Source organism: Canis lupus, chromosome 10, assembly GCF_011100685.1.
Source record: "Canis lupus familiaris isolate Mischka breed German Shepherd chromosome 10, alternate assembly UU_Cfam_GSD_1.0, whole genome shotgun sequence".
Classification (NCBI taxonomy): domain Eukaryota; kingdom Metazoa; phylum Chordata; class Mammalia; order Carnivora; family Canidae; genus Canis; species Canis lupus.
The window spans coordinates 45,859,014-45,881,721 of record NC_049231.1 but is presented as its reverse complement, the minus strand read 5'-3'; the positions used below and the strand labels follow the sequence as shown (position 1 = coordinate 45,881,721).

Here is a 22,708-nt window from a genome sequence, read left to right as displayed (position 1 = left end):
ACAGAGTTGTTTCCCAGAAGCAAACTCAATGCAACCTTCTAGCAGCTGGCTCTTGGGGGCCCAAGGGGCCACAGGACAGAGAGGCTGAAGCCCACTGTCAGTGCCGTCTGGCTCCCAGCCTCATGTGCAGGCTGATTCGCAGGCTGGGAAGAGGCTGATGACTCCTCAACTAGGAGACACAGCCACAGGTGCTCACTTGTTCTTCCTCTAATTTCTGGACTGTAATAGCTCTGAGGACTAGGGATGGGTCACTCTGGAAGAATACGAAGACCCAGCAATGGGGACCCTAAAGGAACTAGCCTTCACCTTCCACACTGCCGTCTGGTCTTTATATAACAGCGTCAGTGTCGCCTGAGTAACAGCGACAAAACCAGCAGTAATGATGAGGGAGCAGGAGAGGCCAAGGCCTGAGTACTCACTGTGGCCGTGTGGGTCGGGGAACTGGAACTGCCTGGCCAGGAAGGGCTGGGATCCGTTGCTGGGGAGTCCCAAAGGTAGGAAGGGCCACTGCTAAACTCGTTCCAGCCTCTTTGGGAGGCCTGATTGCATGACCGAGATAACCCGAGTTTGCTGAAAACCTCTGCAAGGGAGGAAACCATCAAGTCTGTATTACTGTGCCACGTTCACTCACCTAGGACAAAACGGGGCATTCACTCGGAGGCGCCTGGGCCCCACTGCTCACTCGGAGCCTCCCACCTGGCCTATCAGCCCACCACACCCTGGGGGAATGGGGCACCGGGGCAGTCCCCGGAACCCAAGCACGCGGCACCCAATCTGAGCTCTTTACCCGTCCCATCACTGAATGGCATCAAGTGCAAACACCCCAGCTTTGACATGACTGCATCTAATGCAAAGTTCACATTATTGCCTCTAATTCCAGACACCAAGTAAGGAGCCCAGCATGGCCTGGAGTAATCTCTCAGACACAGAAGGCTTGCTCAAGTTCTTAAATAAATGCTGGGGAACACAAACCAACCGGCACTCACGGCCCTGAGCTGGCTCCAACAGACCCCTGGGCTGGTAACGGGTGGGGGAAGGGGGGAGGAGACCCTTCTGACAGCTTCTTGCTGGGCCTCGCTCTTCATGGACCACTGTCCCAGGGGCTGAGGAGGCCTGGGCTCCCGAGCACCTGACTGGGAGAGCAGCAGGCAGCTGCCCTAGAGTCAGCCTGCATACATCCGGTCTCTTGGTGCTGGACTCCAAGGACAAGGAGACGCACCTGGGAAACGCCTGCTAAATGACGGGCTTTCCTATTTCATGCGTTTCTCCACACACAAAACTAGGCCTCATCTTCCTTCCTTCTTTGTCCACAGGCTTATTAGTGTAGGTCTAGTGTTAAACACTCACCACCAGTTAGGTTAAAAGAATTTCCAAAGGCCGAGAACGAATTGAGGGGTGTGAAGTCAGGGCTGCTGGGGTTGCTGGCGGGACTCCACAAACCCGAGCTGGATGTTACAGGAGGAAAATGCAACACACAGAGATGTATAATGGTTAGTGGGAACAGGCCTGTTACGCATGGCTTCAGAAACAGCAGGCGCTGCTTCAACTGGGGGCACTCAGATATTAAAGACAAAGGCAGAACTGAACATGGCTTCTCTGCTACACAGGATTCAGGCACAGAGAGGTCCTGCGCTCCTAGCCTCCCGGAAGCTGCAAGCCTGGTTCAAAGCAAGTGTTTTGCAGAGAGAACAGGTATGGTTTTTCTCTTATGTTTATTTTTTGGTAATGGAAGATTTATTTAAAAACTTCAAATCTAGGACTCATTCCTTTTAGTACAAGGTAGGTAAAATTGGTGCTGTACTAACAACCTTTACTGTTATTTATCTGGGAAAATGAACCGAGGCAATAAGTGCATGTATGCCTGGGAGGGTTGCTTGGGTCAGGAAAGTGTCGCCTCCAATTAATTTACTATACACTGTCTAGTACTATAATTTCCTTCTCAATCACATTTTGTTCCCTATCGCTAATTATCAGATCACATCTTTTCTTATGACAGACCATGCTAATGAAGAAGGATGAAAACACACCTGCCCCTCTGTTGGGGAAGCCAACCAGTAGAAGCACAGCAACCAGGCTTTCTGCTTCCACCCCAAAGATAAGAGTTCCTAGAGGCACCGACCACTTTGATGGCCTACTTCTAATCTAGGGGAAATACGCCTATGGATGGAAGAACCTAACCTTGACTTTTATTTTTCTTTTGATTAAGAATGGTCTACTGTACCTGTCTGAGCCATCGCTGTCGACAGGAGTGTGTGAAATGCCAAGGCTGCTGGAAAAATCTGTTTTGTTTGAAGAAACTTTAGCAAAGCCATTCCCACCTGTAACAATGGACTCTGAATCAATGAAAGACAATTCCACCATGCCCGAAGCCCAGCTGTGAAAGGTCTGACAGCAAGCCACTCACCTGGGCTTTTGTCGTAGCCGGCTGTGACTGCAGCAAAAGTGGGGTTGCCATTCTTGCCAGGGAGTGAGGCTGCTTTTGTCAATTTGTGTTTGCTTCCATTTGGCTGCTTGGTTTTAGGGTCACTTGAAGGAAGAGGCAGAGAGAAGGGTCATTCCTCCGTAGTCCATGGTGGAGGCCCATGGGGGGGGGGGGGCGGGCAATTGTCTTAGGTGGTGTGGCTGCCACAGGGTGGAGCCCACACAGTACCCTCACTGTGGCTGGGCCCAGGTTTGGATGGGAACCTGGAAACAGCCCAGGGCAGCCCCCAGAGCATGGCTTGGCCTCATGTAAAATGTTCCCAGACCCAAGACTGTGCCATCAGTCTCAGAGGACGTAAGGTACTTCAGGGAAAGGTGTGAAAATAGAAGGGCAGGGATGAGCAACTAGAAAGGCTGCTCTCATTTTAGAGAACACTAGATAGGGAGCCACCAGTCATGGGCCGAGGAGGACAATAAGGGCTCGCTGGTGGGCAACAACAGGTGACAGGGCTGAAGGCTCCTGTCCAGTACTATAGTACTAGTCAGGACCTGGTATGGTGCCTGGTTCGGTAAGGGCCCTGAGCAGGGCAGCCTGCCCCCGGCTCAGTCCTCACTGCCTCTTTGGCAAGAGAGAAACACTGGGCAGGCTTGCTGTGGGTTCAGGCCAGTGGTTCCCCAGTGCAAAAGCAGGGAGGGTGATGGCACCTGAGCCGGGCTTGCTGGGGCGGACATATAGTGCTGATGGAACTCCTTCCAGGCTCCTCTCTCCCACTGAGGTTATTGTTACACTGAGTTAGGCAAACACAGTGGGGGCTCTGGGTCTCCAGGGAGGAGCAAGGAGCACAGTCAAGGGGTGGTCGCAGCCTCCTATGTGCACGGCACCTCCTGCAGCCCCTCTGGCGGCAGCCAGTCTCGCACCAGACCCTGCCCTTGTAACCGCTCGGCTCCACTGCCAGAAGGTCAAAATAAATGTCCTGTAAAGCCACTTCCTCAATACACAAGGCATCTGTAGATCTTCATTTACTACTTAGGATGCTTACTGACTCTTGATTTAGAATGTAATTCTACGAAGTTAAATGATGCACTGCTGGGATGGGACACTGCACACTCCCCCCCTCCCCCTGCAAAGGGCAGAACACTGCAGAGGACAGACACGAGAGGCAAGCCAGGGCAGCAGGCTGTGACCACTGAGCGTTTCCACTCGGAGGGCACAAGCATTTACAGAGCTTAGTCATCTCAAGAGTGGGGAGCAGCCAGGGACCCACCTGCTGGAGCTGCTGTTGACGATGCTGCTGTAGCTGCCCCGGGCCGAGAACGGGCAAGGAGCAGCGGGGGGAGAGGGAGAGGCAGGTGTCGGTGAGGTCTGACGTTGTTTTAAGAAAATGTCTGCGTTGAGGGTTTGCAGAGAAAGTTTATAAAGACTGTCCGTAGCTGGAAATGAAAAATAAAGGGTCTCAATGTAGCATTTTGATTTTTACTTTTGAAATTAGTTACTTTTGATGTTCTGATACAATTCAGAACTCAAGGGCTTCTATAAAAAAACCCAAAAGCTTTTACATGTCTTCTGTTTAAAGGTTTGAAAGGAAAAAGGGAAGTCCTGTGTGTCTCTGCACTCTGAGGCTTTCCGAGTCCCCAGTGTGACTGCTCTCTGCTCAGTGCTCTACAGGACCCTCCTGGACTGCTCCTCCCACCTCAGGCTGCAAAGGCGGCTTTTCCAGGTCCTTCAGGGACAGCCAGGTGATGTCACTGCTTGGAACTGGAAAGAGTCTCTGTCCTTCCACCCAGGCTCATACCTGCAGCAGGTGCAGGGTGGCAGGCGAAACGCCCCCGAGTCCTACAATGAGACCCTACCCTGCACGGCATGGGCACCCCTGGTGCGCTGCCACCCCCAGGCTGTTTTCCAAGGATCCAAGCTCCTAGGAGAGTCCTGCTGCCCTGCAGGGTAATGTGTACACAGGTGTTTGAAAGTTTTAAAACAGAAAAAACTTCTGTCGTGAAATATTTGTTTTGCACTCACTAAAAGGAAACACATATGATCTCTTTAAGAAAACGGCATCCTCTTGAATGTCTACCATGTGCAGCATGGTGGCATCCTGCTCCGGCTACTGCGATACAAGAGTTTGTGCAAAGGAGGGGCTCTGGCTTCTGCAAATTCAGTCTCCATGGGCTCCTGGTGTGTGAGGTGGCACATCTACCCAGTTATCCTGGCCCACCTGCCTCGCCTTGTCTCCCTCATTTCTCATCCCGGCCCAACACAGCTTGCTCTTCCGCCCTGGCACATTTCCATCTTATCCCCTCCTGATGGCCCTTCGTGCCCCATGCCAGCCCCGTCTACAGTGAAGATGGTCTGCTCTACTCTCATTTTCTGTGAAGGGTCTGTTTCACTTCCAGAACTGAAGCCTGCTTGGCACGGTGTTTCCACTTCCGTTGTGATTCTCTCCCACACCAGTGATTCTCCCCAAACTCCCAGTGATTCTCCCCAAACCCCAATCTGATTCTCGCTCAGACCCTGGATAAAGCTGCATGTTCCTCGGTTATGTCAAGGCATCAGTTATGGCACAGTCATACTTAACACCCTTCCTGTTGAAGCCCAGGCTATCTGTTCATTCGCCATCCTCAGTGCCATCTTGTACCTACCCCAGGATTCTGACTTTCCTCAGTGGTACTGGCACCTTATTCACTGTCCTTGTCTTCACTCCACAATTCTCACACCTCATTATGTGGATAATCCCTTCCTTACATGCTCTGTTGTCTGTGGACTTGCTGCCTGTGCTCAGGGCCCATCTCAAATGCCATCTCCTGTACGGGTCCTGCTCAAAGCTATCCACCTTTTTGCCTGCCTTGGAAGCCACCACAGCACAGTGTGACGGTCTGGTATCACTTCTACATGTAGGGTCGTTATTTGTACAACTGTCCTGATCCTTCCCTAGCCCCTCTTGTATGTCACCATTTCTGATCTTCCCCCAGTCCTCAAGAAGTGAGTTAGGAACTGTCCACAGTGGAACAGGCCACATGCTGTCTCATGTGTGCTTGTAGGCCCCAGTGCTCAGCCTGGGGGAGAGTGCATGGCATCCCCTCACAACTGCCCTTTAGTGGGATGTGTTTCACTGGGCCAGTAACTGCAGAGCACTTAATAAATGTTGGAACAAAACAGGAGAAGTTAAGAAAAGTCAGAAAAAGACCTTATGGACTAATGTTTGAAGAAGGAAGAGAGATTGGGGGAAAGGTAGGAGGTGATCAAGAATAGCACAGGGCATGTGCAATTAGAGAACTTGTTGACTCAATATACTTCCTCTGTGGCTTTCTATTTGCCTTTCAGTAACCCCTCGGATTTGTTGTCTTTTAAAGTCATGACATTGTTCCAGGATAATTTTCTCAGTATCTCCAATGGATACAGGATACCATGCTATAAGGGGTGCTGCCTGAGGGTAGAGAGATCTCTATACATGGATTCCCAGTGAGGTGTGGGCTTGGCACAGCCTTGAATGGAAGATGCTTTAACCTGCTGGGAAGCCTAGAAAGTGAAGTGGTACTAACAGGGTTTGGAGGCTAGGTCTCAGCCAGATCCATTATCAGCAAAGGGTGGAAGAGGGAGAAAAGATGAGAAAGCAGGGTAGGGGAAGTGAATTAGAATCAGTCTTGGTTCTTAATGGTTCATGTAGCAATAATGTGTATATAATGAAGCCCTGCTAGAACTTTTGAGTAAGGTTGGTGGAGAGAGCAGAGAGGTTATAGGTTGTGGGATCAAGGTAAGGTATTCCTTGGCTGAACACAAAATAATTATGCAGAGGTGGGCCTTGGAGTGAGTATACACTTTTTCCAGTGGCAAAGCCATTCAGCTGTATGATAGGGAGCTCTGCCCTGAGGCACTGAGCTCTCTTGGTAGGCATCAGTTGGCCTTCCTGGATGGGCCTGGGGAGGAAACAGAGGCCCACAGCACTGTGTTTTTCAAACATTTTCTTCTCCAGACCATTTGTCTAGCATTTCTCACATTTCTCCCCTCCTGAGGTGTGGAGCCAAACTCACATGGGGTTGGATCTGGTCATCTTTTTCTCCTCTATCCCAAAGGAGTGATGCTCCTCAGGAACCACTTGGTGGTAACACCGTCACAGCCAGCTCTCTTGTCTTGAAGGCTGTGACCGAGGCCATGACCCTTCTTTCCTGCACCATGTATTGTATTACTCACACCAGCAGAGCTTATGTTCACATCACTGGGTTGCAAACAACTCTATGAAACTCACTCCCTGGGAACACTGTATTCCCAGTGCTGGAAACCTCCCACCATGGAGGTGATGTCTGTTTAATGTGTAACTGCCCAAATCAAAGTAGAAGCCAAGGACCAGCGTCCAGTTGAAACCTCAGAGGGGAATCTAACAAAAAGCATTCAGCCTGGACACAGGGACTACTGGGAGATTTGTTCAAGACCTCTTGAATGATCAGGGATTTAGGTTTATACCTCAACCCCAGGCAAAAAATAGTATTAAAAGTGCCAGGACATCTCCTAGCAATTAGGGGGCTACAGATTTTAACACAGCACCTCTGTCCACTGTGTATTTATATAAGTGAATATGTAAAAGGCACCATGCTTAATGTATACTGCACTTGGGTTTTCAAGTTCTTTTTCTCATTCAACTCACTGAGGGCTTCCATCACCCACTCTTTCATTTAAATCCCCCTTGACCCCAAACAATCTTGTTGTTCAACCTCGATTTTCCCTCTGGCACAAACTAAGTGTGAATTCACTCTAAACACATGAATCAGTCCTCAAGCTGGTCCACTCTTGACCCTAAATCCCTATAATTAGGCCCCTCCCTTGGGTTGTCTCTGTTATCTTCTATTTTGGGTCCTAAGTATCTAGGATGAGGACCTCTATCTTATTTTAGTAGCCTGTGCTACTGTCATGATTTATGGTAGGCCAAGTTTGACAAACAAGATCAAGAACCTAGTGAGTAAAATAATGAAACCCTCACATAGGCTGTTTATGTAAAAGATGTGTCAAGTTGAAGGAAGATTGAATTTTTACAAAATTATTACACTGTAAATGTATGAGGAACTAATAATGGCTACAGTTTCATAAAGAAGTATTTCTTTGGATGATTCAGTGCTCCAGACAGATCTTTCCATTTTGTATACTGGGAAGTGGTGTGGTTTACCACCTCTGGATAAAGAGCCCTCGTGTGAACTGTCTACTGTTTTCTCTGGTGTAAACACTCTCAAAAAGGCCAAAAAAATGATGACAGTTTCACAAAGGGCAGAACAATGGGCTTTGGCTGGCTGGTAGAAGTAGCTTCCAGCAGACTGCAGATGCCAGGCCTCCTTTCAAAGCAACACACCCTGTGGGGTTTTTCTGCCCAGAGTAGGGCAACGTGGTTTCTAAATCCCCATACTTACAGCTGCCGGGTTTGTGAACTGGCACGGAATCCCATTCTGGTGGTGGAGAGTCTTTTTCACCCTCTGAGCTACTGGTGTTGCCTAGTTCTTGACTATTGGGGAGGAATTTTGCTAGGACAGGTGGCCTGTTATCCACTAACTTAGTTGTACCTGCACAAAAATCGGGAGAAAAAAAAATCATTAATGGAGGATAATTCCTTTCAGGTCTTGTCTCAATGAACCTCCTAATGAGGATGAGAACACCACTGCAGCTTCTTATAGCTACTAATTGATTACTGGTAACTTACAACTACTAGTTACTAATACAACGAATCATGGAAATATCTGTACAGTCAAATGAAAATACCTTTTGTTTTCTGGGAATTTCGTGATTTGGATCCACTTGTCAATGCAGTTGGAAGAGGAATCTTGGTAGGGAGATTTCTGCGCTGTTTACTTTCCAATGGGGGGGTATAAGGGAGCTCTAAAGAACTGGAAGACAATCACGGGTGGAAAATTCAGATGTATGCCTTCGTTTTGGAGTAGAGAGTAGAAGTCATTGATGATGCTACAATTTTCACTGTATATGTTTCTCTAATCTGGCCTCCTCAGGCACTATGTAGTCATGGTCCTAATTTAACACTGCTGCTTTCCAAATGTTTCTAAGACTGTTCAGGAGACACACAGCACTTGCAGATTTATCCTTTGCTACAATGAATGGAAGTCCATTATTTGATAATATAGAATGAGTTAGAGTACCCACAACCTCACATAATATGTAAAACCTTTAGCACAGACTTGCTGTTTTGGGGGATGCTAAATACAGTCATTTTGCTTGTTAAGGAGTCTCTCCCAGCATTTGGACTACTAGCAGGATTCCTGAATGTGGAGATTCTGAAAGGTCTCAGACTTAAAATGTCAAAGGGTCTGCACATGTTTCTCATAGAAACCATGAAATGAAGCAGGGCTAAGATCCTGGGTCACCTATGAAAATTCACTAGCCTACTGCAGAGCAGCAGGATTAAGTAAGGGATTTGCCTAAGTTCTAGGGTGAGTAGGGAGAAAAGGATTTTCTTCTTTATTCTTGAACTCAAGGTTAACCCTGAGCAAAAAATTTAAGTATTCTTTTTTATTTATTTAGAGTGCACATGATTCTAAAAGATTTAGAGGTTAGCCTAACATAATAAACATGTATGAAGAGAATTGGCTCTGACCTTTCTGTCCAAGGCAAAATGGGAGGCATGCTGGGGTATTTTAAGTTTCCGTAGCCTGCTGAAGAAAATGTTAACATTGCCTGGGAGAGGAACGCCTGGGTGGCTCAGTGGTTGAGCATCTGCCTTCAGCTCAGGGTGTGATCTCTGGGTCCTGGGATCAAGTCCCACATCAGGCTCTCTATAGGGAGCCTGCTTCTCCCGTCTCAATCTGTCTTTCATGAATAAATAAATAAAATCTTTAAAAAAAAATTCACTGGAAGAGAAGCAATCTCTAGGAGAAATGGGTAGATGACCTTATAGGAGGTAGCAGTGTGAGCAATGTAACTATCTGGAAGAATAAAGATATTCTTTACAAAATTGTTTCTGTAATGCCCACCAAGATCAAGTCATAGGCTTCGGAAGGCCCCTGATGGAAGCTAAGCTAACGTGGTCCATAGAAGGGCATTTTCCCGAGAAGGCTGAGACATAGCTGAGAGAACCCAGGGGCCTCTTATGAGAATTCTTCCAAAAATCATCAGTGATCTCTACCTTCTCCTGGTGATGGCCAGAAAGCTGTCAGTTCAAGGCTGAGCTGATAGCTTGCTTTTCATTAAAAATCTGACAAAGTTTACTGGCTGATGTAGATATTCTAAAGTGGGTGTGTCTCTGGCATTTTCTACCTTAGGGTACTTCCTATTCTGTCCCCAAGCCCCAGGTGTGTGAATCCAACACACCCCTCTGGCTTCCCCCAGCCTATCCTTCAGGTTCTTTCTTCATGCACGGCATTACCTTCCTACCTTGCTACTCCACTTCTCACTCCTAGAAGGCAGCCAGTGTTTGCTAGGTTCTGGGACAGGGACAGCCCACCATACTACACTAGATCTCAAAGGTCAGAATGTTTCAAACCTTCCAGACTATAGGATAGTATATAAATATTATTAATAATATAAAGAAATATATTTTAACATAGGCTATTTACAAATATTTATATGGTAGTAGGTTAAAGGTCATTTTCTTTTCTTTCTTTTGTTTCTATGTATTTTACAAATTTTCTATAATAAATAAATAGGTATTATATTTGGAATTAGTAAAAGAGCCAACCAAAAATCCAAAGGGCTCAGTTAACCCAAGTAAGTAGAATTTTTGGCAAGTTAACAAACCAGTGTGAAAAAATTTACTGTTTACGGGCAAGAATATTAATGCTACAGTTTTATAAATCTTCCATGTCCTTCCACTTCTGACAGTGTTATTTAAAAACTCCATCTTAAAAAAGAAACCCAAAAAACAAAGGCTCCCATGAAACAGAAACAGACACCTCTGGTGGTGGTGGCAGAGGTAGGTGTGTGGAAGTTATTTTTAAATTAAGTCATTTATAAGTACGGGGGTGGGGGTGGGGGCTATTTATACAAACATAACTCTATGCCACTGTAAAATTAGTTGGCTTTTAAGAAAAAAAGGTGCCAGATACCTATTTTTGCTGATTCATACTTGCCTAAATTAAGCTAGATGATCTTTATCAATAAACCTTCTTTAAAGGCTTTTGAATAAAATAGGTTAAGAGCCTACTTAATTGAAATGATTCTTTCTAAAAGGGAAAAAGTGTAAGGTAGTTTCAGATGCCAGGCTTTATTTTTGCTCATGTAATGTGCAGTCTATGCCCCCGTCTGGGGAAGGAGGGGGAGGCAGAGAGCTAAAGCCAAGGCTAGAGCTTTCCCAGTGCTCTCAGGTCAGGAGGCCAGTGTGTGAAATGTGGCGCCCATGGCTCTGAGTGGAATGCGCTGTTAGAGCAGAATAGTAGATAGTCCAATTATTCTATGAAAACTTTTCTCCCCCTTCATTTTAGATTATTACCTTTAAGCCATACAGCATGTAAAATGTTGACAAATAAAGAAAACAGAAGGATAGTTGCTATCCTAAACCAGGCCCAGTTCCACAGAGTCCTTTCTGTGCCTGAGATGGAACTCTCATTCCCTGGCATCTTGGACCTAAAATACAGTCTTCTGGAAGTCTACAGGCCGATTCCCTTCTATGGAGTCGAAGCTGGCCAAGATGGATTGGCTAGGTCTCTGCTATTGCAACACTTTGCTCCCCACTCCCAGGAAATGATTTTTTGAGGTAAACTTGTAGGAGTATGGTAGGAAGTGGCTACAGTGGCAGAGATGATGACACTGCTCTGGGTTTATCACCCTCCTATTTATAAGAACACTAATTCAAATTCCTCAACCTTTCAGGATATGGCCTTCTGGCTTAGAGTTAACATAATACTCCAGTAATTTATTTATTTTTTATTTTTTTATTTTTTTTACTCCAGTAATTTAAAGACAGTATTTAAAGACTAATTTTTGATAAAGCAAATGTGAACTAAGTCCACAGATTTTATTAATATTAGAATACAACATTTTGGCTAACTGACATGTAGAAGAAACATTTATTCCCAATCAGATAAAGCTTTAAAAAGAAGGTGATAATACATATATGACTTATTAATGGTATCTTTTTTTTTTTAAATCTGGATACTGGTTATTTTTTTTAATTTATTTTTTATTTATTTATGATAGTCACAGAGAGAGAGAGAGAGAGAGAGAGAGAGAGAGAGGCAGAGACACAGGCAGAGGGAGAAGCAGGCTCCATGCACCAGGAGCCCGACGTGGGATTTGATCCCGGGTCTCCAGGATCATGCCCTGAGCCAAAGGCAGGTGCTAAACCGCTGCGCCACACAGGGATCCCATGGTATCTCTTTTTAAGAGTGCATCTATACCTTTCAGATTGCAGAATCACAGAGTAAGATACTGACAGTACTTCTGAGGTGACAGGAGTTTTGGGCATCATTGATATTAGGACTGGCAGTGATTTCACCTGAGTGACAGAGCAAGACCCTTACTGTCATAACTCAGTGTACACAGGGAATGGCTCTATTTGGAGAGGCCACATTTCTGGTTATTAAAAAAAAAAAAACCAAACCCAGTCTTTGTTTAACTCCATATTTAAGTGATGAACTAATGAATTCTGACTCTTAATATTTTTATTACTTAATACTTCCTTGAGTTTGGAAAAATGTAAAACAAGATTGGTGAGTTTGAAGACATTAGATTAAGGAGATTAGAAGGGTAAGGGTGCATATGGATTTCTCCAGTTACAAAAGACAATTTAAAAAGATTAATTCAGAAACGTTAAACTGTCTTGCTAGTAATGATTTTTCTCTTAACTATGTAGCAGGAAGTCATGAGTTATCCTTGTAACCATCCCTTGACAGAGAGCCAGTAGAGAAATGGCTACTGTAGCCTTTTCTTTACCAGAGAACTTGAAATCTTTACAAAGTTAGTGGCATGCAAGTGAAATCTCTTATAAAATTTTCAAAATCAAATCTGCTAATAGTCAACTTGTTTTATAAAAAAAATCAGAATACAGTAGAAGTCAGAGGAAAAGGGATGAGGGTAAAATTAACATGTTGTATTTGTATGAAAAATACTATATCTCTGAGCTCAGGCATCAAGGCTAATACACATAGTGCAGAATGGGCAAAAGTCACCCGTGGAATGGTTTTGCTATGGTATTTCTGCTAATGGTCAATTTCATAAAAATTTGTAATATAACAGAAGTCAGAGTGGAAGAGGGATGAAGGTAAGAATTAACACGTACAAACTGTTTAAAAAAATTATGTCTGACAGCTCAGGCATCAAGGCTAATCAAGAAGATTTGGGAAAAATCAGCTATGGAATGTTTTGTTCTGATCATTTTTAGAAGCTTGGTTTTTAAATTTGTGGTGAGAATTACAGCATGATTGTCTATTCTTACAAGATCTCCATGAAAACTAGGGTGTTTCATAATTTGTATTTTTTAGCCTCATAATCTTAGAAATATCTGATCAATCACCTAAGTCTAAAAAAGGTCTAGAAGAATAATCCCTATCATTAGAGTATTATTCCTGTCCTGGGGTACCAGAATGTTGTTAGCACTAATTAGTGCCGCAGGTTGATTGTTCTCAAGAGAGATCCAAGTGTGTCAACCATTACTCCATTTGACATTGCTTCCAGCTGGGTCAGACTATTTTCAACAAACTGTGGGACTGGATCACTCAAATAACAATCTGCACATGAGTGAATTTTAGGTATAAATATTCTGTTAGTAATTAATGACTGCCATATGCTGTATTATTTCATAACTTCAGGGACGAGATTTCATTTTACTAGAGTTAACACCTAATTTCTTATTAGCTTCTGGTTCTATGGAAGAGACTGCCCATGCCTGAGTTAAGCTATCTAGGGAAAGAGTCTAGTTTCTTGGTATTTCTGGAAAGCTCACCTATTATTCCCAGAATTAGAGTATTTAATAGGCCTTCCAAAAATGTAAGGCCAAGTCTAATGATAACAATGCTCTCCTTTAGTAATTTATACCCAATTTCTTCAAATTCCTAGGTCAATGCTCACTTACCACACAAGGTGAATGTCAGCTTCTATGCTGATCAACTATGAAGGGCATGAACATTGTTAAAACTAAAATTAGCTTATTTGGGAGATCTAAGGTTTAATGAAAGTATGATGTAGCCTTAGTTAATGACCCAATAATTCAACCGTTTCATTTACTTGAAGAAACGTTCTGGAGCAAGCCTTCCCTGTGGGGTCCACCAGAATCCTGTTCCATGGTGACTAGAATGGAGTTATTTCCTACTTAATTCTTATCTGATAGGGGATATCTATCCCGAGCATTTTTTTTTAAATGAAAGAGAGATAGAAAAGAGGGGGAAGGGCAGAAGGAGAGACAGAATCTCCAGCAGACTTTCTGCTGGGCAAGGAGTCTGATTTTGGGACTCAATCCCAGGACCCTGAAATCATGATCTGAGCTAAAATCGAGAGTCAGCTTGACTGACTGAACCACCCAGGTGCCCCTGCCCTGAACATTTTTAAGGTAAGAATAAATTATTTCTAGAAATTCTAGAATCCGATTGCAGCTCTGGGTTAGTGAAAAGATCATAGCTCTTTTTGAGAAAAGTTATACTCCTACCTGTAGTTAAACTATCAAGGTCACCTTTGTACAGAACTGAAATGGCTCTCTGCCTGGGAACAAATTACTAACCTAAATTTTCATAACAAGTCATTAACTCTGCCTTTTACATGTCTGACATCAGAAGTATGTGGTCCCCTATCAACACTGGCATTAGAAAAAACCTGAGAGTAATACAGTGCAGTCGTGGCTTTTGTTGCAGAAACCCCATAATAACCAACCCACCCACAAAAACATGACCCAATTTCACCGTAATGTCTTATGTATACCTTATTTCTCCACATACATGAATTTTTCTTACCTGGGTTTCACATCTGTTGGGATTTCTTTCTTAACATTTAAGAGTTTTTTGCTTTTTTGCTTCACTTGAGACATTTCATTTTCATGTTTTTCAGGCATGGCTTGTTTTCCCTTTTGCTTTTCTGTATCCTGTAAAAGAGGTACACTTAATTGCTGAGAAGGATTAATAAAAATGAGTGACATAGTCCTACATGAAGGCAGAAACACAAAACCAAAGATGTAGCAGATAAATGTTTTATGTGTAAAAACAATAAACTCCTTTCTATCTTTATTGTGGTCTGTCAATTTTTTAGCCTTTGATTATTAAGTTTCGGTGAGCCTGAATTATAACAAATATTATTTTATTTATACTTGTAACTGCCTGGGGTGGGTGGTGGCAGTGGCAGCAGCATATTGATAGCCTTCATTTTTAAGCACTGGGGGGTAAAACCTTGCTCTTTTATAAGAAAAGTCAGCTTGGAAAACAATATAAAATCATACAGTCCTGAGAATGTTCCTAATCCTAAGTACAGGTAAAATTCAGAGCAAGAAAACAGTGCAGGCAATACTAAGTGTTCACACCTATTCATGAGGCATTCACAAATGACACTGTGATTATGTGTTATGGTGGGTTTAATGCTAACCATTCACCCCCAATGAGAGGGGCTTAGTTATTCATTCACTCACTCAACTTACTAGTTACCCCCTTGGTGCTAGGCAATGGGGGTCCAGGGCCCTTCCTCGAGGACTATGAAGTCTAGCAGGTGGGAGATGCATATGATGGTTGGAGATGAACTTGTACCCCGGTGTGGAACTAAATGTCCACTGGCTATGACCGGAGCAGAGGAGGGCCTGAGTCTTACCTGGCCTGAGTGTGGAGCCTACACTGAGAAGGCCACACCTGAGCTGCACCTTAAAGCCATGCTGTGTCACTGGTCTGCCCACTGCGGTTTCTGGGCCTTGACTGGGTAAGTACCAAAACCGCACCTACGCATGTTTATAGTAATTCCTTGCTGTTGTGGCATCCAAGCATGAGACCAGTGAGCCTGTCTCCCAAAAAGGGCAAAGATCCACTCAGGTATTACTGACCTCACTGGGGAACTGCATGTGGCATGGGTGTGTACTTCTCATGTGTGGTAGAACCACCTATATGACAGATTGGAAATAAACACCCTGGTTCTTCATCACACATAGCTGGAGCAGCACTGTGTGCAAGGATGTCCTGAGACTAAGCAGGGGGACAGACAGGGGAAGGACATGTTCAACAAGAGGGCACAGCTGTGGGTATGGGAGGAGTTACTGGCACAAGGTAAATGAGAAGCTACCCAGCTTCATTTATGGTCATTAAAGCAACCCGGGTTTTAATAAGTCATGTCAGGTCAATCTACTTAGCTGTCAGGAGTAAATAACCAGAAAAAGGGCTAAAACACCCTCTTGCCCACACACCTTTTAAGACTATTCTGAGTTATTCAAGAAGTATTTCTTGAACACTTGACTCAACAAGGACTTTGTATACCATGAACTCTTTGAGGACAAGTAGATGCCTTTTTGTCCTCAGCTGTCTCCCAAGCACAACGTCTGGCACTCCAGTGCTCAGTATCTATTTTCATTAAAAAAGATTTTGAGTATAGCTGACACAAATGTTGCTTAAGTTTCAAGGTACAACATAGTGATTCACATCTCTATACATTATGCTATGCTCACCCTGTGTTGCTCCTACTGCTCACCAATCAATGCTACTGTGATATCATTGCCTATATTCCCTATGCTGTGCCTTTCATCCCTGTGACTCTTTCATTCCACAATTGGAAGCCTGTATCTCCCACTCCCTCTCATCCATTTTTGCCCATCTCCCCATCTCTTTCCCTCTGGTCACCACCAGTTTGTTCTCTGTATTTGTGGGTATGATTCTGCTTTTTGTTCGTTTACTCATTTGTTTTGTGTTTTAGATTATACACATGTGAAAACAGGTGGTTGTCTTTCTCAGTTTGACTTTTTAAATCTAGCATAACCTACTCCATCTATGCTGTCATAAGCAGCAGGAGCTCATCCTTTTTAATGGCTGTATAATAATCCACATATGCCTTCCTTTTTGAATGAATAGGTAGAAGGTTGGAAAAGGTATCTATGGGAAAGTGACCTATTAAGTCTGTTATCTGTTAGGAAGAAAACACAACTGACAAACAGATCAGTCAAAAAGAAATAAAAACAGATAAACTATATGCAAGAGGAGGAGGAATAAAAACCAATCAGAAGGGAGGATGGTGGGCATGGAGGCCACACGGAGTTGGCACTGTGTCTCTAAGAAACAAATGGTGGGGAAGGAGATGGGAGGATCAGGAGGAAATGAATAGAGGAAAGAATTATGCCAGTATGTGCAGAGAATGGTGGCAGATGGGGGTCAGCTGGAGAGAAGCATTATGAGAAAAGCTGGAAGGGCAGGAAAGGAAGTGAGGAAACACTCTGAAGAAAGCCTGCCCTGAAAGTGCTTTCCAAATGCTTATTCGTATCATTGAACCCATTGGGATTCCACTCGAAGACGAGCAGATGGTATTCTGCTTCTCCGAAGGAATCTGTTAGAAAAAATATAGTACAGAACTCCAGGACTATGCACCGTACCAAGGGCAGACAGAGCACCCAACCAAATGTGAAGGATGCAAAGGAAAATGGAGTTGACAAGAAAAATAAGTCACATAAAAATTTCATTAAAAAATTAACATATGCAGATGACACTGTTAGATATCTTTAAGAAATGATTCCTTAGGTCACTAGATTAAAACTGAAAAAGAAATTTGGGCCTGTAATATTAAAGGCTATATTAAGATCATATTAAATTTGGAATATAGTTATCCAAAAATAAAAATGTCAAAATAGAATTATGCCCTTACTTTTCCGCATAGCACTCATAACTCACAGTCTCAGACCTGTTCCCAAAAGTAACTTTACCTTCCATTTACCTAATGCCACTAAATACCAGGCATTTTGCAGTATTATTTGACACTGGTGGCCACCCTGATTGCTGAGGACTTTGAGAAGGGAGGCAGTTTTTTTTTTAATAATAAATTTATTTTTTATTGGTGTTCAATTTGCCAACATACAGAATAACACGCAGTGCTCATCCCGTCAAGTGCCCCCCTCAGTGCCCGTCACCCATTCACCCCCACCCCCCGCCCTCCTCCCCTTCCACCACCCCTAGTTCGTTTCCCAGAGTTAGGAGTCTTTATGTTCGGGAGGCAGCTTTCTTGATAAGTGGTGATGTGCACTAAGCTGGGTCCCCAGTTCTGGGTGACCACTAGAGCCTTGGGTCTTTCCCTGGCCACCTTCTTCTCCAGGATAGTCACTGCCCTAACTGAGGAAGGAGTGAGCTGCTACTGAAGCCTGCCATACCAGCAGTGATAAAGACAGGAAAAGTCTAATATAATTAAAATGGTCTAGTTCCTTCTCATTCTCTTGTGATACTTAAAATTTGAAACCAATTTCATGAGCCAGAGAAGTTTCTATTCCAGACAGTCCCTAACTTTCAAGCAGTGTTTGCAATCTCTAACTATTTTACTTGATCAACATGCTTGCCAATGTTCTTGCCTGGGAGCAATCAAGATCTCCATCCTGGGGGTTGTGACTGCTTCCTGCAAGACAGTGACTGGGCATACCTGTGCACATGGAGAAGCAGTCCCCAGAACATGTGCCTATGTTAAGGATAAAAGGTTCATTCTGTATTAAAAAGCCTGATCTACATATGGTTTCACTCATATGTGGAATATAAGAAATAGTGAAAGGGACCATAGGGAAAGGAGGAAAACTGAACAGGGAAAAATGAGAGGAGAATACAAACCATGAGAGACTCCTAACTCTGGGAAACAAACAAAGGGTTGCAGGAGGGGAGAAAGATGGGAGGGAGACGGTGACTGGGCGACGGGTACTAAGGAGAGCATTTGATGAGATGAGCACTGGGTGTTATACTATATGTTGGCAAATTGAACTGAAATAAAATACTGAGCAACAACAAAAAAGCCCAGTCTATGAGACAGGGTCTTGGGCACTACAAGAGACACTCTCTTCTCTCATTTGTTGATACCTCCTTGAGGAGAGGCTCTGTGTCTGGGTTGGAGGTCTCTGTGGTGGTGGAGGAGCTGTCGTCATCAGCCAAGGAGTCTTTTAGATCATCTTCCTGTGGCTTTCCCTTTCCCTTCTTCTCCTTTTCCTCTTGCTTCTTAGGTGGTTTCACCTTGCGCTGAAGAGGTTTTCCTTTCCCTGGGGATGAGAATCAAAGTAAAGTAACTTCTTGATTTTTAAATAGCTCAGTGAATATGGCCCTTATAACTTTTCTCCAACAGACTGGATTCTTTCTCATTAACAAAGGTTTCTTTCTCTACCTTTTTTCTTTAATTAAAGCTTTCCAAATCATGTTTGACTTTTTGATTAGAATATTTGTAAAAATCAGTTTTATTGAGACATAATTTATGTACAATAAGATAAACGCACTTTGAGTGTACAGTTCAATGATTTTTGGCAAACTTAGTAGTTTTGACAAATCTACGTCTGTCTTAGAATACTTTTTATACCCCTGAGGATGATGTAGTAGCTTTGAAAAATCACTGAAGTGAAAACCAGAGATCCTTTCAAATCTGTTTGGAGATGGAAGCCTGAAAGGGACACAGGATGAGCAGCACATGTGCATCATCCGAGGGGTGCTAAGAGGTCCAGTGGCAGAGCCATGGTGGCAGAGTCCAAATCCTGGCTCTCCCTAACCAGATGTGTGGTCTTGGCCTCCCATCTGTAAGCTAGGAGACACAACACCTCATAGGGTTGAAATGAGGAATTGCATAAAGCCTTCAGAGCAGTGCCTACCACATGAACACACCAGAGAATATTCTATATGGACAGACTGAAACAGAGCTATAGAGAGCCTAGTATTTTAAAAAGATGTGGATGTTCCTAAGACAAATGAGAAACCAACCCACGACATATTTGAGTGCCCACTATTTCCCAGGCAGTGCTCCATGTCCTGGGAATACATCTGTAGCACCAACAACATAATCCTTGCCCTCACTGAGCTAGCTGCATTACAGTGGAAGAGAAATCCCCAGATTCTGTGGAATCACCTGGCAGGTAGGCAGGTTAAAGCCTGCAGATGCTACATAAGTCAAAGTCTAACCCATTCTATATATGTCATTTAAAAATCACATCCTTTTGATAATGATAGCTTAAACAAGTTATATAAATCCTAATGTTTCATGGCCACAGTTAATGTTGCCAGAAACACAAACTTTGGAGTCTAGAAGAGGTGCTGGCAAACTATGGCCCATAGACAAGATCTGACCTGTGGCCCGTTTTGTATGGCTTGTGAGGTGAGAATGGTTTTTTTCATTTTTAAGTGATCGAAAAAAAGAAACAATATATGACAGAGACAGTTGGTGGCGCACCAAGCTTCACATATTTACTGTCTGGCCCTTTGCAGAAAACCTCTGCTGGGCCTGATCTAGAAAAATAACAGGTAAAGCTCTTTTAGGAATGTCATTTTGTCATTTACTTTCACACCGATTCCAGGAGGTAATAAATTTGAAACCATAACTAGGACATTATGTCTCAAAAATTGAGAAGCCTTTGTCTTAGCGGAAGACTGGCCAGTTGGTTTAATTATAACAGCTCCTGATCCACTTCTGCCATGCCAAACGGGAAGGAGCCTGTCTGGCTCTGGCCCCGGCCCCATGAGACCCCGGATTTCTCAGACTGAGTTCAACAGTACTTAGAGTACTGCAAACTTTCCCAAGTGACTGACAGCAATCCAGCAATCCCCCATGCAAGGAATTTCTCACCTGCAATTATACAATTCTGTCATGCTTATGGTTCACTGGGTGAGGGGCATTATTTGTATAAATAATCTGTATCTACAATAACCCCAAACCTGCTTAATTAAATAGGAAAGTGCTAGAAGTGATTGTTTAAACTGGCTCAAATTTTGAAGATACGGATATACAAAGGAGAAAAACACTTAACAAACCAATAGTTGAAAATTTGGGTAAAAAAGCTTACTTCTGACAGATGCTTTTTATCTCCAAATCCCCATCTTTTATTAATTTCTTAATATCCTGCACTTGGAATTCTGTCCCTAGCATCTTAATGAATGGGATTTTGAAAAGGTTAACAATAATGCCTTAACTGTCCTATCAATGACCTCTAGTACTCCTCATTCTGCAAGTTCAATTGGACACTGGATTATCTCTCTTCCCACTCCTGCCAGACCACAGATTATTATCCTTTTCTGGTACTGTGATTCTTTTGGCAACTTTTTTGCTGGCTTCATCTTTGCTGATGTCCCTAAAGAGATCTGCCCTTGGAACTTCTCTTCCTCCTTTGTATTATCCCTGGGGGATCACTTTAATTAAACTGACATAAGCAATTCAAATCTATGCTCAAAACTGAGTTAAATATCCTAAAAACATCTTCTGGAATCTTAGTCTGTAACAATCATTCTTAATCTCCTGCACTTTAGCCTAAGGAGCTTTTAACAAATATTGCTTTGTTTGGGCTCCACCCTGAGATTCTAATTAAGCATTTCTGTGTGGGACGTGGTGTGGGTAATTTTTAAGAAGCTTCTCAACTGATTCTACTGTATAACTAGGCTGAGAATCAGTAGTCATAAATCAACACAATCACTACAGTGTCAATCCAATGGCTCAGGCTAGCAGCTACCTCATTGTCCTGGATGGTTTCTTCAGCTGCTTCGGTTTCCAATTTCAAATGTTGGTGGGAAGGGAGAGAGCATGCTTTCATCAAAGGACTAATAATAATTTGGACTGGATCAGCCTGATGACAGGCCTATGTGCCCTGAAAGACTGCACGTACAGGGGTGGCCTCTGCCTTCCTCTTGCCACTTCATACAGTGGGGTAAGAAGCTTATTTCTCAGCAAAGCTTGTTCCCAACGATCTCTTCTATTCCTCGGGGATTGGTTCCCAGTGGAAAGATTGGGCTTTGGGGAAAGGAGAGTCTAAAATGTTTTGCTAGGAGGGGACTGGGAAGTGGGAATCAGAAGTGAGAGGGAAACTGCCCTCTCTAAGATAAATTATTACCTCGATACACAGTGGAGGACACAGGTATCACCTGTCTTAAGGGAACCATGTCTTAACTGGTGCATAATATATATAAAAATTAACCCATCTAAATAAAGACTCTACAAACTGAAGGGAGATACAGCTGAGAAAAACAATGTTTCCAGCACTGGGCAAGGGATATACCCAATGTGAGTGACAGGGTCCTCAGGCTTCACACCACGGTCTGGATGAACGGTCCCTGATGCCACTCACCCTCTGTCTGCCTACTGCTACCATCACCAAGTGGACTCTTGATTGAGGATGCTACCTGACCTGCTGTGGGCAGCATTTACCCCCTCTGCCCTATTCCTCATATAGTTTAAGCACCTGAAGGGCAGCGATCAACCTTACTCATCTCTCCATCCTCAGCACCTTACGTGGTACCCAGCACATAGCAGGTGTGCAGCCAATGTCTGCCAAGCTGTACAAGTTGGTTTTGTGCCTTTCTAAACACTGAAATATGCCTACACTGTGACCTGCTCTGAGCTTCCACATGCCAAGTCTGGAAGCTTATCCCACCTCACTCTTTTATGAGTAACATATCAAGATTTGAATCCAAAGTTGGTCTTCATAGTAAACCGCATGATTCCATGTATAGAACATTCTCGAAATGACATATTATAGTATTATAGAAGTGGATATTAATGGTTGCCAGGGGTTAAGGAAGGGATAGGAGTGGGAGGGAAGTGGGTGTGGTGAGAAAGGACACATAAGGGATCATTACGGAGATATAAATGTTCTGTATCTTGACTAGATCAGCATCAGTACAGGCATACTGGAGATATTGCAGGTTTGGTTCCAGACCACCACAATAAAGGGAGTCAAATTAATTTTCTGGTTTCCTAGTACATATGAAAGTTATGTTTACAATATATTGTCATCTATTAAGTGTGCAATAGCATTGTATCTGAAGAAACCCCAAATGTATGTACTTAAAAAATACTGCTAAAATGTTAAGCATCATCTGAGCTTTCAGGGAGTTATAATCACTGAAACAGATCACCAAATAAGTTTAATAATGAAAAAGTTTGAAATATTGAGAGGATTGCCAAAATGTGACACAGAGACATGAAGTGAGCAAATGCTATTGGAAAAATGCCGCCAATATACTTGCTTAGTGTAGGATTGCCACAAGCTGTAAGAAACTGCAGTTATCTGGTGAATGGCAATAAAGTTAGGCACAGTAAGATGACGCATGCCTGTATCCTGGGGGTTTGATATTGTACTGTTGACTAAATTATGTCCAGTTGGTGGTTACTATGCTTACTCATAAAAATGGTCAGAATGAAACAGTTTCTTCATTGCTTTAAAGCCTAACCAAGTATTATTTTTTCTAATAATTGAGTGGATAC

At 43.4% G+C, this 22,708-nt stretch overlaps 1 protein-coding gene across 1 annotated transcript in view; it reads right to left on the bottom strand.

Moving 5' to 3' along the window:
- TMEM131 (transmembrane protein 131) overlaps nt 1–22,708 on the bottom strand; it is a 227,443-nt gene that overhangs the window by 1,698 nt on the left and 203,037 nt on the right. The window contains exons 32-40 of the mRNA XM_038551086.1: nt 18,340–18,515; nt 14,287–14,414; nt 8,159–8,283; nt 7,813–7,962; nt 3,687–3,852; nt 2,405–2,526; nt 2,222–2,318; nt 1,348–1,445; nt 420–580 (exon numbers count right to left, since the gene is read on the bottom strand). Coding sequence (XP_038407014.1) covers nt 420–580; nt 1,348–1,445; nt 2,222–2,318; nt 2,405–2,526; nt 3,687–3,852; nt 7,813–7,962; nt 8,159–8,283; nt 14,287–14,414; nt 18,340–18,515 — 1,223 coding nt within the window. The remainder of the gene's footprint in view (nt 1–419; nt 581–1,347; nt 1,446–2,221; nt 2,319–2,404; nt 2,527–3,686; nt 3,853–7,812; nt 7,963–8,158; nt 8,284–14,286; nt 14,415–18,339; nt 18,516–22,708) is intronic.